This window comes from Mauremys mutica, chromosome 2 (genome assembly GCF_020497125.1).
Source record: "Mauremys mutica isolate MM-2020 ecotype Southern chromosome 2, ASM2049712v1, whole genome shotgun sequence".
Lineage (NCBI taxonomy): Eukaryota > Metazoa > Chordata > Testudines > Geoemydidae > Mauremys > Mauremys mutica.
Genome location: NC_059073.1, coordinates 81,747,963 through 81,765,094, shown reverse-complemented (window position 1 = coordinate 81,765,094; position 17,132 = coordinate 81,747,963). Strand labels below are relative to the sequence as shown.

Genomic DNA, 17,132 nt, shown 5'->3' with positions numbered 1-17,132 from the left:
TTGTTGTTTGTTTTTTTTACAGTGAAAAATGTAGACAAGTGTTCCTGTTTTCATCAAATTCTCTTTGAAATTGTTTGGGTTGGTGCCTAAATGAAATTTAAAACCGGAGAATTTTGGGGGGTTACGAAAAATTGTGGTTTTCAGTTTGATGAAAACCCAAAACGTTTATTTGAAAAATGGACATTTTTCATGAAAATTTGTTTTGTTAAAGAAGGTATTTTCCATTCACAGAATGGTTTGATAGATAACTTTGACCAGTTCTATTGAGTGAGACTGCTCAGGTGAGTAACTTCTCACCAATATAAGGGGTTCACCATGTGGCCCTGTATATTTATTTTGTGTAACACTTCTTTGTTGAGTAGCCTAGGTTTTACAGACTTGCACGAAGAAGAATATTTTAAGGCTGTAAACATCCCACAATGAGCTCACAATGCCACATCTTTTGGATTTCATGACAGAAGGCATTCTTTGAAACTTTATAAATAATGTTATTGATAGGAAGGAATTAGCTGTGGGACTTATACAGTGTTACTTCACCGTGTCTCTCCATTTCTACATCACTTAAAACTGACTTAACTGACAGAAAACAGTTTGGCCCAGATCTTTGGAGGTATTAGGCACTTCACTCCCATTGATATTAATGAGTTAAACATCCAAATACCTTTGATAATATGGGATTACTTTTGTCAGTAATAACGCCCCAATTTTCAAATAGGTTGCTCTGTCCTAGATAACCTAACAACTGTTGGAGAACTCAACTGATACCTTGAGGTCCTGATCCAAAGTCTACTGAAATCCATATTCTCAAAGGTTTGAGACTCAGACTGAAAGAGCCACTTGATTGTCACAATTCTGGATATAAGCGAGAATCCCCTTCCCCATCACATGGAGGTGATTATGCATTGCAGTTTTAATTTAGTTTTTAAAGGCCCCTATCCAGAAGGTGTATTAATTCCCATTCAAGTTTGTTCAGTATAGCGGGGAGGAAAGACCAAGAGGCATAGAAGAATGTCAGCATTAGAGAGTTTTCTCCTTCATAATAGACTTGAACTGCACACGCATCACCTATCTACATAGCTGCATTTCCAATAATGTGCTAACCATCTCTAGCTCCTAACTTTTGCTGTAAACTGGAGTATCCATATGAACAGTATTCAGAAAAAGGATATTAGGTGAGCGATTTATTCTGCATTGGCTCACAGCAACTGAACAGGCATCAAAAGCAAATTTGGGTCAATCTGATATAGAGTGTTAATTGATTTTTTGAATCAAAAGCATGATTAAAATTAATACTACAAAACCTAAACATGTTAGTATTGTATTAGCATACATCATATATGCAAAACTGGCTTATGACATTCATAAGCTTGCCTTTTAATTTTAAGGTATCAGTTTAAAAAAGGAACCAGTTACAGCTTTTTCTCTCTCTATATATATAAATATACACACAATCATATCACCAGAGAAGTAGAGCAATGAATATTACTTATAAATTGCACAAACAGCAAAGCAGATAAAATTAAAATAAAATGAAGATGTGCATTTTATCTGTTTTTCTTCCAAACTGCAAAAGTGAGATTATATTCTACAGAAAGTAGGACAATATATATTTTAATATAGTAAGGCAAATTAATTCTTGGTGCAACTGCACAGAAGTCAATGGAATTATCTCAGAGCTTAGTTTTACCCAATTGTAAAGATAACAAAATAAAATGCAGACCAACAGAAAAGATTTATTAAACTAAGAATTGTGTTTTTTGAAAACACTCCCCTCCCTCCTTAAATTTGTTTCCTGGAAGGAGATCCAACTTGGCTATACTGCAACTGTACATCAGGGTTCCAAAATAAGGCATCTTTGCAAATAGTCACTTCTGATTGGCATCTGGGAGCAGAGCAGTTGCACACATTGCAAGTGAGGCAGTGTTGTTTACTGGATTGAGCATGAAACTGGGACCTAGGACTTCATTCGTTTTAAAAACTAGCTCTGCCACTGTATGCAGTGTTGTTGTAGCAGTCAGTCCCAGAATATTAAGAAATACCACATGGGTGAGGCAATATCTTTTATGAATTTATTGAACCAACTTCTGTTAGTGACACAAGCTTTCAAGCTCTACAGAGCTCTCCCTCAGAGTGGTTACAGGCAAGCCACATACATTCCATGGGCCTGATTCTGTTCTTTCTTACAACAGTTTTATAAGTATCCATTGACTTCAGATAAATTACTCTTGATTTACATGGCATAAAGCCTTCTGTATGTTTTCTGACCTTACAAAAGTGTTAATCACTGATTAATTATCAATCCCTTGAAGATGTAAAATGCTACATAAGTGCTAAGTATGATTATTAAGGAAGTTTTAGATTAACTGATTGTTAGGTTTGTGAAATTAGAAACTTTCCAATATATTTTGGTGATGTCATGTTGTATCTACTAATATATAATAGTGACAAAAAATTAACAGTGAAGACATTAGTCAAAACCCAAATGCATGTATTTTGCAGTATCATGACATTTTTTAAAGCAGTAAGGATGGAAAATGGACAAAAACATCACTCCTGTCCATTCTAGCTCATTTGAAATGCTGTCTGAGAGTGTGAGTGGTAGCTATGATATTCTTGTAATTGTGAAAGATTCTGATTTTAAATCATGCGCCCAGATGTGTTATGATCGGTGGGTATTTCCCTTCACATTACATTTTCTGCATACATAAACTCATCCTAATCCTATCAATGAGAATGTGTATGTGGGTCATTTGCATGTTGCATTTCCTTTGTGAATGAAATGAGCAGGCATTTTTGTACCCAATAAAGTCATTTAATTTTTCATTTTTGCATGAGTAAAATTTTTAATGAATGGAAGTCTTGATCTTGCAAAATAATTTGTTCCCCATTTCCTCCACCCTAAAACACAAGGTTTCATCCAGTGAAACCTAAGTGTTACTTCTGAGAAACCAACAACAAAAGCAACACTAGACCTGAGCAATTAGTTCATTTTAAAAACAAACAAAACATCCCAATTTTTTAATCATGCTGATACAAAAAACTGGAACAGAAAATAAAAAAAAGTCTTGATAGCAAAAGTAGTCCTAAAGTTTCAAATGTTTATAGTAGAACACAGTAATTTGTCTTTTCAAAAAGTACTTACAAAAATCCACTAAGAACCACTACTAAACTTTTACTTCTAATTTGGCCCCATTCAAAACTGAATGTCAAATCAGAGGGGATTGAGCACTGAGTGGGCATCTGAATCTGATTTAAATCGAGGTAACTCTGCTGGAGTCAATGGTTACACCATCTTAAACTGGGAAAAGATTAGAATCTGTCCCACTAATCCCAGCTCTATCATTTACATGCTAAGGGGCCTCTGGCAAATCATTGAACTAATTTGTATCTCAGTTTCTTCACCTGTAAAATGGTGATAATTCTTGCTTACATTACATGGAGGTTGTGAGATTTAGTTAATGTTTGTAAGGTTTCTGAGTATGCAGACTGATAAAGGTACTGTTATTTTCATCACCTAATCTTACTTAATACTCAGCCCTTTACTCGCTTTAATATTTCAATATTTTTTCCCTTATTAACCATGAACCAAAACCTGGGATCCTTATTTATTTGTAGACTTCAGTGGGAGTTTTACCTGAGTAAAGATTAAGCAACACTAAGAAATTTAGGATTTGGGACTGACATTTCTTGGAACAAAGATATTTAATTCATAGATATCAAATCACTTTTCCCTTCTCTTAAAATCAATGCCTAACACAGGTTCTCAAACTGGGGCTCATGACTCCTCAGGGGGTTGCAAGATTATTACATGGGGGGTTGCAAGCTAGCTGCCTCCACCCACAAACCCAACTTCACCTCCAGCATTTATAATAGTGTTAAATATAAAAAAGTGTTTTAAATTGGGGCGCGGGGGGTGTCGCACTCATAGGTTTGCTGTGTGAAAGGGATCACCAATACAAAAGTTTGAGAACCACTGGCCTAGAATTAGTTCCATTCTAATCAGCGTTAGAGCTTATTTGTACATTATCTCACTCATAAGTGCCCAAATGACAAAAAAGTAGTTGACTGGAGTCACTGCTTCATTATTGTAATAAAAATACACTAAGTTGATATTGCAGACGCAGTTGATGTTATTCAAACACAGAGACTTAAAAGAACTGTAAACACGCTAACAATCTTACAGCTATAAGAGGGACCTCTAGTGTGTGCTAGAACATTTCCCTGTTATGCTTCAGGCATAATTAATACACCAAAATCACTGCAGTCATTTTGAATATGTGGTATTAAATTTCACTAAGTGTCTCTCTGAGTGAACTAGTTAAAAATGTCCTTAAGTATGTGGTTTAACCTAATTAATATAAATTGAAGATTCATTTTTATGAATCACAAACTTTCCTACATTTGGAAAACTTCTACGCTGTTTGATCACCTTCATTGATATCACACTGTGCAATTACCAAAAATCCAGCAGTGTTATCACTATAATAACTGCTAATCGTTTACATTCAAATAGCAGTTGGAGTTGGGATCAAGATAGTTTTAGCCAGCATGCAATTCTAGTGAACTAATAGCACCATCTTACATCATAACAAAATATAAACAGATTTCCCTTCAACTATGAATCAAGAATAGCATATATAAAATATTAACTTAGAAATGGCTGAAATAGCTTTGCAACTTATTTAATAAAAAGGGATAGATAAAATGTTTAGTTTTAAACTTTTTACTCTAATAGCAGTTTACTAGTGAAAGGGGACTATTTAAAGAAAACTCATTTGTCTTTTCACACATTCAGAGAGGTTTTGGGTATATTTGGATTTTTTTTTCTCCCTTTACCTCTTTTGCTTAAAAACATGAGGTCTCTTCAAAAGTCTACTGCTGAGAAGGTAAAAGCATTTTGCTCGTTTTTAATTTGCTAAAACAATCCAAGCATGCTTGGTACCCAGAGGGTATTCTCAAATAAACTTGTATCTAGCTGCCAGCTTAGTTGATTGAAAACAGAAGGGGAACATTTCTTAAAGAACGAGTATGTTAAACCATCCCCTCTCTACCGCGAAGGGGGAGGGAAGCCCACACACTCACAAGATTTATTTGAATGTGGCTACTTTGCAGTATCCAGCAGACTAAGCGCGCTGCGAGGGCAGCAGGATTTTACACCCCCGAGACAAGCCAGGGCGCCAAAGCCCCAGGGATACCGGCCAGTTCCTGGGCGCTGCTGCCCCCCAACCTCTGCAAGCAGCAGCAGCAGCCCCCCACTGCAATTCGCGGTAACTCCGCAGGTTGCCTCCGCCCCAGCCGCTCGGGGCTGTCGGAAGCGGCTTTGGCAGGACAATGGCTACGTGCTCGCCAGGCGCCCCGCGCCCAGACACAGGGGGCCCGGGGCACGTGCCGCAGAGCGGCATCAGCTGCTCGGCGAGAGGCGCTCAGCCTTGCCCTGGCCCCGCGGCAGCGCCGCGCGGGGCTTTCCGGGCACCAGCAGGTTTCTCCCCGCAGGCAAAGCACCGCGCGCCGCTGCCCCCGGGGCACCCCCCACAGTGGCGGCGAGGGAGCCCGGCCCGGCGGGAAGGGAGCGAGCCCGGCCCCGACCATTACCGCCCCCCCCGCTCCGCCCAGGGGGACATGGGGGCCCGGGCCGCGTGTGCAGGGAGCGGCGGGGGGTCCCCGCGCGGGCAGGGGGAGCGAGCTGCTGCACCGCCCGCACAATGGCGCCGCGCCCGCCAGCACGGGCCAGCCGCGGAACAATGCGAGCCCGGCCGGGCCCGCCTGGCCCCCGGCCGCGCTGCGGGGAGCCGCTTGCCCCCCCCCGGACACACACGCACCCCGGGAGCCGGTTCGGCAATGCGCAAGGGAGAGCAAACGGCTGCAGCAAGCCGGGGCGAGCTCGCAGGCAGGGCTGGGCGGGGGACGCAGAGGGAAAACCCCGCCGCACCTCCCTCCCCCGCCGCCCAGTCCGTTCCTGCACGCTCGCAGCGGAGCTCGCATCCCCCCGGCCCAGCGAACTAGAGGTGGGAGATTTGCCAGCCCCGTGTCTCTCCCTCTCCCTCTCTGTGGCTATAGGAGGGTGCAGCGCTCTCCCATTGCCTGGCACATGCGTAAAAGCGAGTTGCGCCCAGAGTCCCAGCCATACCCTCCTTAGCAAATAATAACAATCCCAAACAGCCAGATCTTACCTGAAACATTGAAGCCACAAAGTCTCTCTCTCGCTCTTCTCTCCCCAAGTCCTTTCCCCCTTTTTCCTCCCCACTTCCGATATTTCTCTCTCCCAGCAGCGATCTGCTCTCCTCGCTACACCAGAGAGAAATGCAATAGCTTGGCTAAGGTAGACAGAACAAAATACAGAGAATAGTTGCTCCAGGGCTTTAAAACCCCTCAAGGCAAGGATCAGGATACAATTAGCTCATGTCTCTACCTCTAGTCTAAATCAATCTCCACAATAAAAGTTAAATTAAATTAACTGATCACACAGGCATAACATTGATCTCCTTCAAAACGTGCATATATATAGATAGATAGATATAGATATATCATGTAATTTTTTTTCAGGTTTTTTTGTGTGTGGAAAAAAGAGACTCATTCCAGCCTCCAACTTGCGTTTTACTCTCCTCTTGCACAGAAAAGCTGATTTTAATCGTTGTGATTAGTTTTGATGTAACGTTTCCGCGGGCGATTTCTGCAAATGGATGGAGTGTTTCTTTGCCAGAAGAGGGAAAAGCAGCAGATGATGATAATTATAAGGATTGTTGGTTGTTTCTTTTTTTATTATTATTATTATTTGTATTTAGATTTGCCTCTTCACTTTCCCAAGTTGACCTGACATTGCCGTTGCACTAAGGTCGCACAACTTGTTGACTAGGATCACCTCCCGGTTTGATCAAGGGATATGTGATAATTTGGCAATGGAGCAACACATTTTCTGTTCCCGTGGCTATATAACTTCCCAAATGACGTGTATAAAAATAAGCACATGGAGTCTGCTTTGCCCCAATCAAGTCTGAATCAATGCCTGGGGGTAATACACAAACTCATTTCAAATGCTCAACCATGCAGAATTGCAAAAAGATTGAAGGAGTTTCACTGCATTTTTTTAAACAGCGAAATTAAAATAAAACAAAATCCATGTAAGCAAATCCAGGAATTTACCATTTAGATTCATATGACACTGCTCACAAACGCTGCTAACTTTCTTTCTCCAATTAGCCATTTAAAATGGAACCCTAAACATTTCCTTTACTTGTCTAGTGAGTTTGCCACCCCTCTTTCTCTGAAGAAAGCTAAACCAGGATGACTGAAATAATGTTAACATCCATTACTTGATGGGGGTTAGTATATTGCTCCCTTCTTAACCTAGACACCCCACTATTTTATACACAGTAGCTTTGAACAAAGCCATATGTAGTCATATTAATTCCTTTTTAGTTACAATGGGCTATTTTGTCAGAAACCCATTGGTCACCTCCCATTAGTGTCACATCCTTCCAGTATACTTTTTGAAACGGTATGTTTCTGAGCACTTCACAGTCCATTAATTCAAAGACTTTGCTGACATTTCTTATGAAAAAGACCAGGCTGTAAAGCCAAAGATGCTCAATAAACTCTTGTATGGAACCAGACATATCCAGCAAATGCCTGCAATTCGCTTTTGATTTTTTTATGCTTTAAAGTGTAAATAAAATAAAAGCCATCCCTTTTTCCTTAAGGCAATTGCTGCAACACACACAAAAATAAGGAACGACAAATTCGCTTCCTAAACACTTTCAACAAAATCAATACATTTTTTGGAATGGTAGTGGATAGCAACTTGGCAAGATTTCCCACAAAGAACCAGACCATTTCCCAAATACTTTGTCATTACAATATTTAAGACACACATGCCTACAGACTAACTAATTGGGCGTGATTGACTACAATCAAAGAGAAAAAACTTTGTTGAGGTGACTGGGCATCCTAACTATCCTAAGAAATGCTCAGTACCGTGAAATTCCTGGCTAATTCAGTTACATTTTCAAATTAAACCTTCCACTACCTTCCTAATTATTAATACTATTAAAGAAAAACTCCATTCTACAATACCCTTTCCCATATGGGTTTGTGAAATCTGGGTATTGTAAATTCTAGTGATGTTATATATTGTCAGGTTTCAGCTTTGGTAGTTTAGTCATTTTCAAGAAATCAAAGATTGGTTTATATTCTGAAAGAATCTTCTGTCTCTGTCAATAAAATATAATAAACTAAATTTTAAAGTCTGCCATTCACCAAGTGGCATGTTAAAGGGAAACTGTGCAAAGTGTGATAGACCTACATTCTGACCTTTTTTCTGTTACTTTGTGTCTTTTTGCAGATTCTTTATGGTTCTTTATGTGTATCTATTTTAAATGCTTCAGTGCTCTCATTCTAATAAATAAATAAAGCAATGCCAGCAGCCTGGCACTCATTATCAACGTGCATAATGGAGGGGAAATAATTCAGTAAAGAAACAAATTTAAATCTTAAACTTGCAAATGGTTATAAACAAAGGTAAGGAAAAAACAATATTCTTTAAAAGGTATGAAAAACTTTATCAAATGATGTCAGTGTTTGATAAGAAAAATACATTTTCTTAAGAAGCAAGAGCAATATAGTTATTGCATCCAGAAGGCTCATTTGGTAACACTTTCAGCTCTGAGTCAGAAAATCGTAGGTCTCACATCAGGACTTGAATTCATACCCAAAGTTGACACTCCAGTGTAGTACCAGTGATGGTGGTGTTTCTTTCTAGAAATGTCATCCTTTCAGTCAGATGAGGGGCCAGCTTTTTGGCTGTAAATTGTAAGTTTTGGGGGGCAGGGACTGTCATTTCCTGTATGCCAGTGCAACCTAGCATTATTGGGTTCAAACTTGGTTCTCACCTCTAGGTGCTACCACAAATGTTAAATAAATAAAATCTACATAGCCCAGGTGAAAGAGGAGACTATTCTGAGTCACATCAGAGAAGGATCTAACCTGACATATGAAAATGAGGTCCCTAAGGTCTCTAAATGGTTGTTCAGATTAAAGTTAAAAATTCCATAGTGCTTTGCTTTCCAAAAAAAGAACAGAAGAAAAATCCCCAGTGTTCCGGTTATGGTACTCCTCCCTCTGGTCACAGCTTCTAATGTCCATGGCTCTGTGAAACTATTGCTAAGAACACAGGGCCAAAATGATTGATCCCTGGTGTGATTTTGTTGGAGATCTAGGCTTATATTACTGAAATCAGTAAAATCCCATGACAGATGAATTGGATCCATAATAGTTGCCACATGTATCTATACAAATTATTGTGTTGCCACAGTTTAACTTTATTAACTGCTTGGGGATATTTTGCATACAGAGGGCAGCATGTGAAACCAAATTCTATTCTATTTTATTTGGGCAAATTTTTAAAATAAATTCACATAAAACTATATTGTGTTTGTGAATTATGAATATGTTACTGAAGCTGAATAGCAACATTAATGAGCTCAGTATTTGATTTCTGAAGTTGTGCTCAAACCATCACCTGTTTGTAATTAGCCTCTGGAAAACTACAATAGTTTTTCTATATAATTGTCAATGTTAACCGTGTGGAAAATTGCAGCTTTTTGAAGAGGCAAGTCTTCTAAAGGCTGCAGATCATATGTGTCCGCTTACCCCAGGGCATTATTTTTGATTTAACTGTAATCCTGTCTGGAAACAAGTACAGAGGCCATTCTCAGGAAGGCCCTTCTGTCAATTTGACCTTATTTTCAAAGTTTTCCAGAACAGTTACATAACTTCCATACCTGTTGTAATCTCAGATTAAAAAAATACATAGCAGCTAAAAGCAGAAATAAAAGCTAGCAACAGTTGCATGTATTGGTCATTCCATATGGGATGGATTTTTTTGAAGAAACAATCAGAAAGGAATTTAAGTAGTGTTTTGAGACAGGAGATTTATGGATGTGGTTCCTCCATATTCATTATTCCCTCATGAATGACTGAAATATGCATTTGTGTGCTTCATCTGCAAAATTTCAATACAGTACTTTAAGAAATAGATTTCCATGGTTATATTTTTTTGCAAAACTGGTTTGTACTTAAGTAGTATGAGCCATCAAAAAAGAGCATTGAGAAAAAAAGCCTCTGCTCAAAAGTTCATCAAAAGGAGGTAGGTAAGCTTGTACAGCAGCATCTTCCATTACCCTGACCCCGTACATTCCAACTTCACGCAATTATGACTAATGCTATGATATAGTCATGGGTATTTTGCCCCCTTCAGAAGTCATGGAGATTGCTGACAGTCAAGGAAACTGTGACTTGCACAATCTCAGTGACAGACACGGAGTCCTAATTATGACTCAGCAGTTCTGGAAAGTATGGAACTTGAGTAGTGATGTTCTCCCCAGGCTCAACTCTTCAGACCTTCAAATGTTTCTCTACATCAGGTTACACTGTCATATTCTGCATGGCAAACAGCCACAAAGAAAGAAGAGGTACAGGCAGGGGTGGCTCCAGGCATCAGTGCACCAAGCGCGTGCCTGGGCCGGCAAGCCATGGTGGGCAGCTTGCCGGTCGCCGTGAGGATGGTAGTCAGGCTGCCTTTGGCGGCATGCCTGCGGGAGGTCTGCTGGTCCCGCGGTTTCAGTGGTAATTCGGCTGCGGGTACGCCAAAGGCGCGGGACCGGTGGACCTCCCGCAGGCGCACCACCGAAAGCAGCCTGACTGCCGTGCTTGGGGCGGCAAAATACATAGAGCTGCCCCTGGGTACAGGCATGAAAGTTCTAGGCCTTTTTGGCTGCCCTGAGACCTCTAGAAGATCTTGGAATATCCACAGGTTGGGAAGGCCACAACTGTTTGTTGTCTGGTATACAAGGAGGCATCCCCTTTCTCTGCACCATAACATGAATCACCAGAATCTGTGGCATTAAAGTTGTTGAGTTTTCTACGCAACTTTAACCTTCCTTCAGAATTTTTGATGGGTGTACGCTATGCTACTGATCTAATGAAGAAATTGTTGCTTATGTTGTCATAGCAGGTGAAGCTTATTTAACTCTTCATGGTAGATATCATGGTATTACAACACCTCCTCATAATTATTGGTTAAATCATACTCATCTCTAGAAAAACATCAGCGTTTCCACATGGAATTTCTGACATTCCTGACAAACATTTAAGACACTTCATTAAGTGCCCCAAAAGCCACTATCCCACAATTGAGGAATAAGGCTATATATTGGTTTAAAAACTGACCTGGTTCAGAGGAGAAATGAAGACAGCTATAAACAATTATAATACATAATAATGGAAGAAAGGGAAAATTAATAGTAATGAATATAAATCAGAAACTAAGACCTGTAGAAAATTGATAAGGGAAGTAAAGGTACAAAAAAAATCTACAGCCAGCAAAGTTAAGGACAATAAGGACTTTTTAAAAAGGTATATTAGAAGCAAAATGAATCCTAACAATAGTATTCATCCAAATGGATGGTAGAATAGAAGTATCAGTCAAACAAGTATGTTTCTAGGGGACTCCCGCAAGTATAAGTTTTTGGTCCTATGCTATTTAACATTTTAGTAATAACCTGGAAGAAAACAAAATCATCAATAAAGTTTGCAGATGATACAAAAATTGGGGGACTGGTAAATAATGAAAAGGACAGGTCACTAATACAGAGTGATGTGGATCACCTGGTAAGTTGAGCACAAGAAAACAATATGCATTTTAATATGGCTAAATGTAAATGTATACATCTAGGACACGGTGGGCAAACTTTTTGGCCCGAGGGACACATCTGGGAATAGAAATTGTATGGCGGGCCATGAATGCTCACAAAATTGGGATTGGGGTGCAGGAGGGTGTAAGGGCCCTGGTTGGGGGTGTGGGCTCTAGGGTGGGGCCAGAAATGAGGAGTTCAGAGTGTGGGAGGGGGCTCCAGGCTGGGGTGGGGGAATGGGCTGTGGGGGGGACAGTGAGGGCTCCAGCTGGCGGTGGGGGCTCTGGGGTGGGGCTTGGGATAAGGAGTTTGGGGTGCAGAAGGGTGCTCCGGGCTGCGACGGAGGGGTTCAGACGGCAGGAGGGGGATCAGGGCTGGGGCAGGAGTTGGGGCATGGGGAGAGGCTCTGGGGTGCAGGCTCCAAGTGGCACTTACCTCAAGTGGCTCCCAGAAGCAGCAGCATGTCCCCGCTCTGGCTCCTGCACAGCCAGACAGCACTGCGCACTGCCCCATCCGCAGGCACGACACCCAGAGCTCCCATTGGCCACAGTTCCCAATAGGAGCTGTGGGGGCGGTGCTTGGGGCGGGGGCAGAGTGGAGCCCTCTGGCTTCCCCTATGCATAGGAGCCGGAGGGGGGACATGCCGCTGCTTCCAGGAGTCGTGTGGAGTGGCCCCCGACCCTGCTCCCCGGCTGGAGCACTGAAGTGGGACAAGCCCCAGACCCTGCTCCCCAGCGGAAGCTTGAGGGCTAGATTAAAATGGCTGGCAGGCCGGATCCGGGCCATAGTTTGCCCACCCCAATCTAGGAATAAATAATATAGTCCATACTTACAGAATGGGAGAATCTATCCTGGAAAGCAGTGACTCTGAAAAAGATTTTTGGGGATGGGGGTAGGCGGGTAATGGTGGATAATCAGCTGAACATGAGCTACCAGTGTGATGTTGTGGCCAAAAGGGCTAATGCAATCCTTAAATGCACAAACATAGGAATCTTGAGCAGAAGTAGAGAGGTTATTTTACCTCTGTATTTGGCAATGGTGCAACTGCTGCTGGAATCCTGTGTCTAGTTCTGGTGTCCACAATTCAAGAAGGATGGTGATTAAGTTGGAGAGAGTTTAGAGAAGAACCACGAGAATGATTAAAGGATTGAAAAATGTGTCTTATAGTGATAGACTCAAAGAGCTCAATCTATTTAGTTTAACAGTGAGAATGTTAACAGATGACTTGATTACAGTCTTGAGTACCTTCACCGGGAACCAATATTTAATAATATCTGTAGAGAAATGTATAACACAAACCAATGGCTGGAAGTTGAAGCTACACAAATTCTGATTGCAAATAAGGTGTAACTTTTTAACGGTTAGAGTAATTAATCATTGAAAGAATTTACCAAGGATCGAGGTAGATTCTCTATCACTGACAATTTTTCAACCAAGATTGGCTGTTTTTCTAAAAGATCTGATCTAGGAATTATTTTGGGGAAGTTGTATGGCCTGTGCTATACAGGAAGTCAGACTAGATGATCACAATGGTCCCTTCTGGCCTTGGAATCTGTGAACCCTTGAGGGGAAAGTGTTTGTAGGCCCATGGAGAGGACAGGGGGCAGAGCTTCCCAAGGACCCAAGGACCATAGAGAAATTCCACAGGAAGCCCCTCTCTGCTGCTCCTCCTCCTGGCGCTTGGTACGTTATGGAGCCATGGGGCAGTATTTTAAATTTTAAATTTTCACAGTTTTCAGAACTGCTCAGCTCACAAATCCCATTGACATCAATGGGAGCTGCAGGCCATTTATAATTCAGATGCCTAAATACGGATTTAGAAAGCTAACTTTAAGCACCCAAGTTTGAGAATGTTGATCTGTAGGAAGAAAAGTAAATATGGCAGGCGACCAGCTTGGCTTAACAGTGAAATCCTTGCTCGTCTTAAACACAAAAGAACAGCTTACAAGAAGTGGAAGATTGGACAAATAACCAGGGAGGAGTATAAAAATATTGTTCAGGCATGCAGGTGTGAAATCAGGAAGGCCAAATCACACTTGGAGTTGCAGCTAGCCGGAGATGTTAGGAGTAACAAGAAGGGTTTTTTTAGGTATGTTAGCAACAGGAAGAAAGTCAAGGAAAGTGTGGGCCCCTTGCTGAATGAGGGAGGGAACCTAGTGACAGAGGATGTGGAGAAAGCTAGTGTACTCAATGCTTTTTTTGCCTCTGTCTTCACAGACAAGGTCAGCTCCCAGACAGCTGCACTCTGCAGCACGGTATGGGGAGGAGGTGACCAGCTCTCTGTGGAGAAAGAAGTAGTTCGGGGCTATTTAGGAAAGCTGGACGAGCACAAGTCCATGGGGCCGGATGCGCTGCATCCGAGGGTGCTAAAGGAGTTGGCCGATGAGATTGCAGAGCCATTGGCCATTATCTTTGAAAAATCATGGCGATCGGGGGAGGTCCCGGATGACTGGAAAAAAGCTAATGTAGTGCCCATCTTTAAAAAAGGGAAGAAGGAAGATCCAGGGAACTACAGGCCAGTCAGTCTCACCTCAGTCCCTGGAAAAATCATGGAACAGGTCCTCAAGGAATCAATCCTGAACCACTTAAAGGAGGGGAAAGTGATCAGGAACAGTCAGCATGGATTCACCAAGGGCAAGTCATGCCTGACTAACCTAATTGCCTTCTATGACGAGATAACCGGCTCTGTGGATGAGGGGAAAGCAGTGGATGTACTATTTCTGGACTTTAGCAAAACTTTTGATACAGTCTCCCACAGTATTCTTGCCAGCAAGTTAAAGAAGTATGGGCTGGATGAATGGACGGTAAGGTGGATAGAAAACTGGCTAGATGGTCGGGCTCAACGGGTAGTGATCAATGGTTCCATGTCTAGTTGGCAGCCGGTATCAAGTGGAGTGCCCCAAGGGTCGGTGCTGGGGCCGGTTTTATTCAATATCTTCATTAACGATCTGGAGGATGGTGTGGACTGCACCCTTAGCAAGTTTGCAGATGACACTAAACTGGGAGGAGTGGTTGATACGCTGGAGGGTAGGGCTAGGATACAGAGGGACCTAGACAAATTAGAGGATTAGGCCAAAAGAAATATGATGAGGTTCAACAAGGACAAGTGCAGAGTCCTGCTCTTAGGACGGAAGAATCCCATGCACTGCTACAGACTAGGGACCGAATGGCTGGGCAGCAGTTCTGCAGAAAAGGACCTAGGGGTTAGGGTGGACGAAAAGCTGAATATGAGTCAACAGTGTGCCCTTGATGCCAAGAAGGCGAATGGCATTTTGGGTTGTATAAGTAGGGGCATTTCCAGCAGATCAAGGGATGTGATCATTCCCCTCTACTCAACACTGGTGAGGCCTCATTTGGAGTACTGTGTCCAGTTTTGGGCCCCACAATACAAGAAGGATGTGGATAAATTGAAGAGAGTCCAGCAGAGGGCAACAAAAATTATTAGGGGGCTGGAGCACATGACTTATGAGGAGAGGCTGAGGGAACTGGGATTGTTTAGTCTGCAGAAGAGAAGAATGAGGGGGGATTTGATAGCTGCTTTCAACTACCTGAAAGGGGGTTCCAAAGAGGATGGATCTAGACTGTTCTCAGTGGTAGAAGATGACAGAACAAGGAGTAATGGTCTCAAGTTGCAGAGGGGGAGGTTTAGGCTGGATATTAGGAAAAACTTTTTCACTAGTAGGGTGGTGAAGAACTGGAATGGGTTACCTAGGGAGGTAGTGGAATCTCTTTCCTTAGAGGTTTTTAAGGTCAGGCTTGACAAAGCCCTGGCTGGGATGATTTAGTTGGGTTTGGTCCTGCTTTGAGCAGGGGGTTGGACTAGATGACCTCCTGAGGTCCCTTCCAACCCTGAGATTCTATGATTCTATGATCTTGGTGTCATTGGCACCTATCTGCACCTGTGCCCTACCCCAGCCTAACTAGAAGTTGATGCTTGAAATAATATAACTAACTGTGGGAAATTCCCTGCATTTTCTGGGAACTGATATAGACAGCTGGTATTTCCTAGTTCCAGACTCCTTCAGCCAGCCATTCTTCTGGAAAGCCATAGAGGCCCAATTACCCAGTGTTCACAAAGAGGATCCTTCTGAAGGCAAATGGGGGACAATGCCTCCTTGTTTCAAGTGTCTTTTGTAGTTACTAAAGGTGGGATCCACAAAGGTACTTATGCCCCAAAGTCCTGTTTTTAGGTGCCACTGCAATTCATAGAACTCCTCCTCAGCTGCCACCTTACCCTGTAAGCTCCTAAACTCATTTGGCACCTACATTTTTGCAGTAAAAGTTTCTTAGATGCCCCTGTTCCTGTCTCTGAGCATGTGCACTGCAGCCTCACTCTAGGCACCTGGGGCACCTATCTCCCCCCCTAAGCCCCAGAGTGATCCACATACTAGGGGAAAGAGAGGCAGTCAGCCACCTAAATCACATGTGGGCCCTGATCTGGTAGGTGGGCTCAGAGGTCACCTAACTCCACATAAAACAGTCCAGCAGGAGGATCACCTCCCTTATAACCTTTAGCCCAGTGGTTATGTTACTCACTTGGGATATGAGAGACCCCCCCACCAATTCAAGTCCTCCTCTGCCTGAGGAGAAGGAATTTGAATCTGTCCTATCTCAGGTGACTGCCCTAGCCACTGGACTATGGAACATTCTTATGGAGGGGAATCTCAATCTCTTCTGCTGGAGTTGAATTTAAAAAAAATGAATAATTAAATATTAATTGGGCCAGAGAGTTACAATGACTCTATAGCCCATTGGTTAGGGAACCCACCTGCGAGGTGGGTAGTCCCTCGTCACATCCCTTCTCCTCAGGCAGAGATGGGACTTGCACTGGGGGTCTCTCACATCCCAGATGAGCACCCTACCCTCTGAGTTAAAGTTTAAGAGAGGACGTCCTCCCTGTGGCTGCTTTATGTGAAACTATGCAGTTCTGGGCACATCTACCAGATCAAGCACTGTTACCCACACAAAATTATCTGTTATCCACACTCTAGGGCACCCATCTTTACCCTTTCGTGGGCTCAAGGCGTAACCCTGTTAACTTAGGCACTCCCACCCTTGCCAAGTTCCTAAGGCTCCGGGTATAAGGCACCCAACTTTATCCTAAATTTGTTGCCTGAACACTCTAGGACATCCCACCTTTACCTAATTCCTGGGGCTCAAGGTGTAACTCAGTTGATTTAGGCACCCCCACCCTTTCCCAGTTCCTAGGGCTCCGGGGGAAAGGCACCTACCCAGACCCAGGTCCTAGGGCTCAGGGACACCCTTACCCCTTTCCTACGGCTCAGGGTGTAATCTTCTGTGGGGTTATGGGGTCTTTTACCAGTGAAAGAGCCTTACAAAGTAATATCCTTAACCTCTATTTATTAACAATCACCAAAACAAAATGCATATGCTAAGCATACAATGCCCACCACTCCCAGTAAGGCAGATGAACTTTTCTTGATG

At 42.5% G+C, this 17,132-nt stretch overlaps 1 protein-coding gene across 1 annotated transcript in view; it reads right to left on the bottom strand.

Annotated features, from left to right (window-relative positions):
• Positions 1 to 6,313, bottom strand: part of KCTD1 (potassium channel tetramerization domain containing 1) — a 145,851-nt gene extending 139,538 nt beyond the window's left edge. Inside the window, exon 1 of the mRNA XM_045004483.1 lies at positions 6,171 to 6,313. Within this exon, the coding sequence (XP_044860418.1) occupies positions 6,171 to 6,179 (9 nt within the window). The 5' untranslated portion in view covers positions 6,180 to 6,313. The remainder of the gene's footprint in view (positions 1 to 6,170) is intronic.
• Positions 6,314 to 17,132: the final 10,819 nt, after the last annotated feature.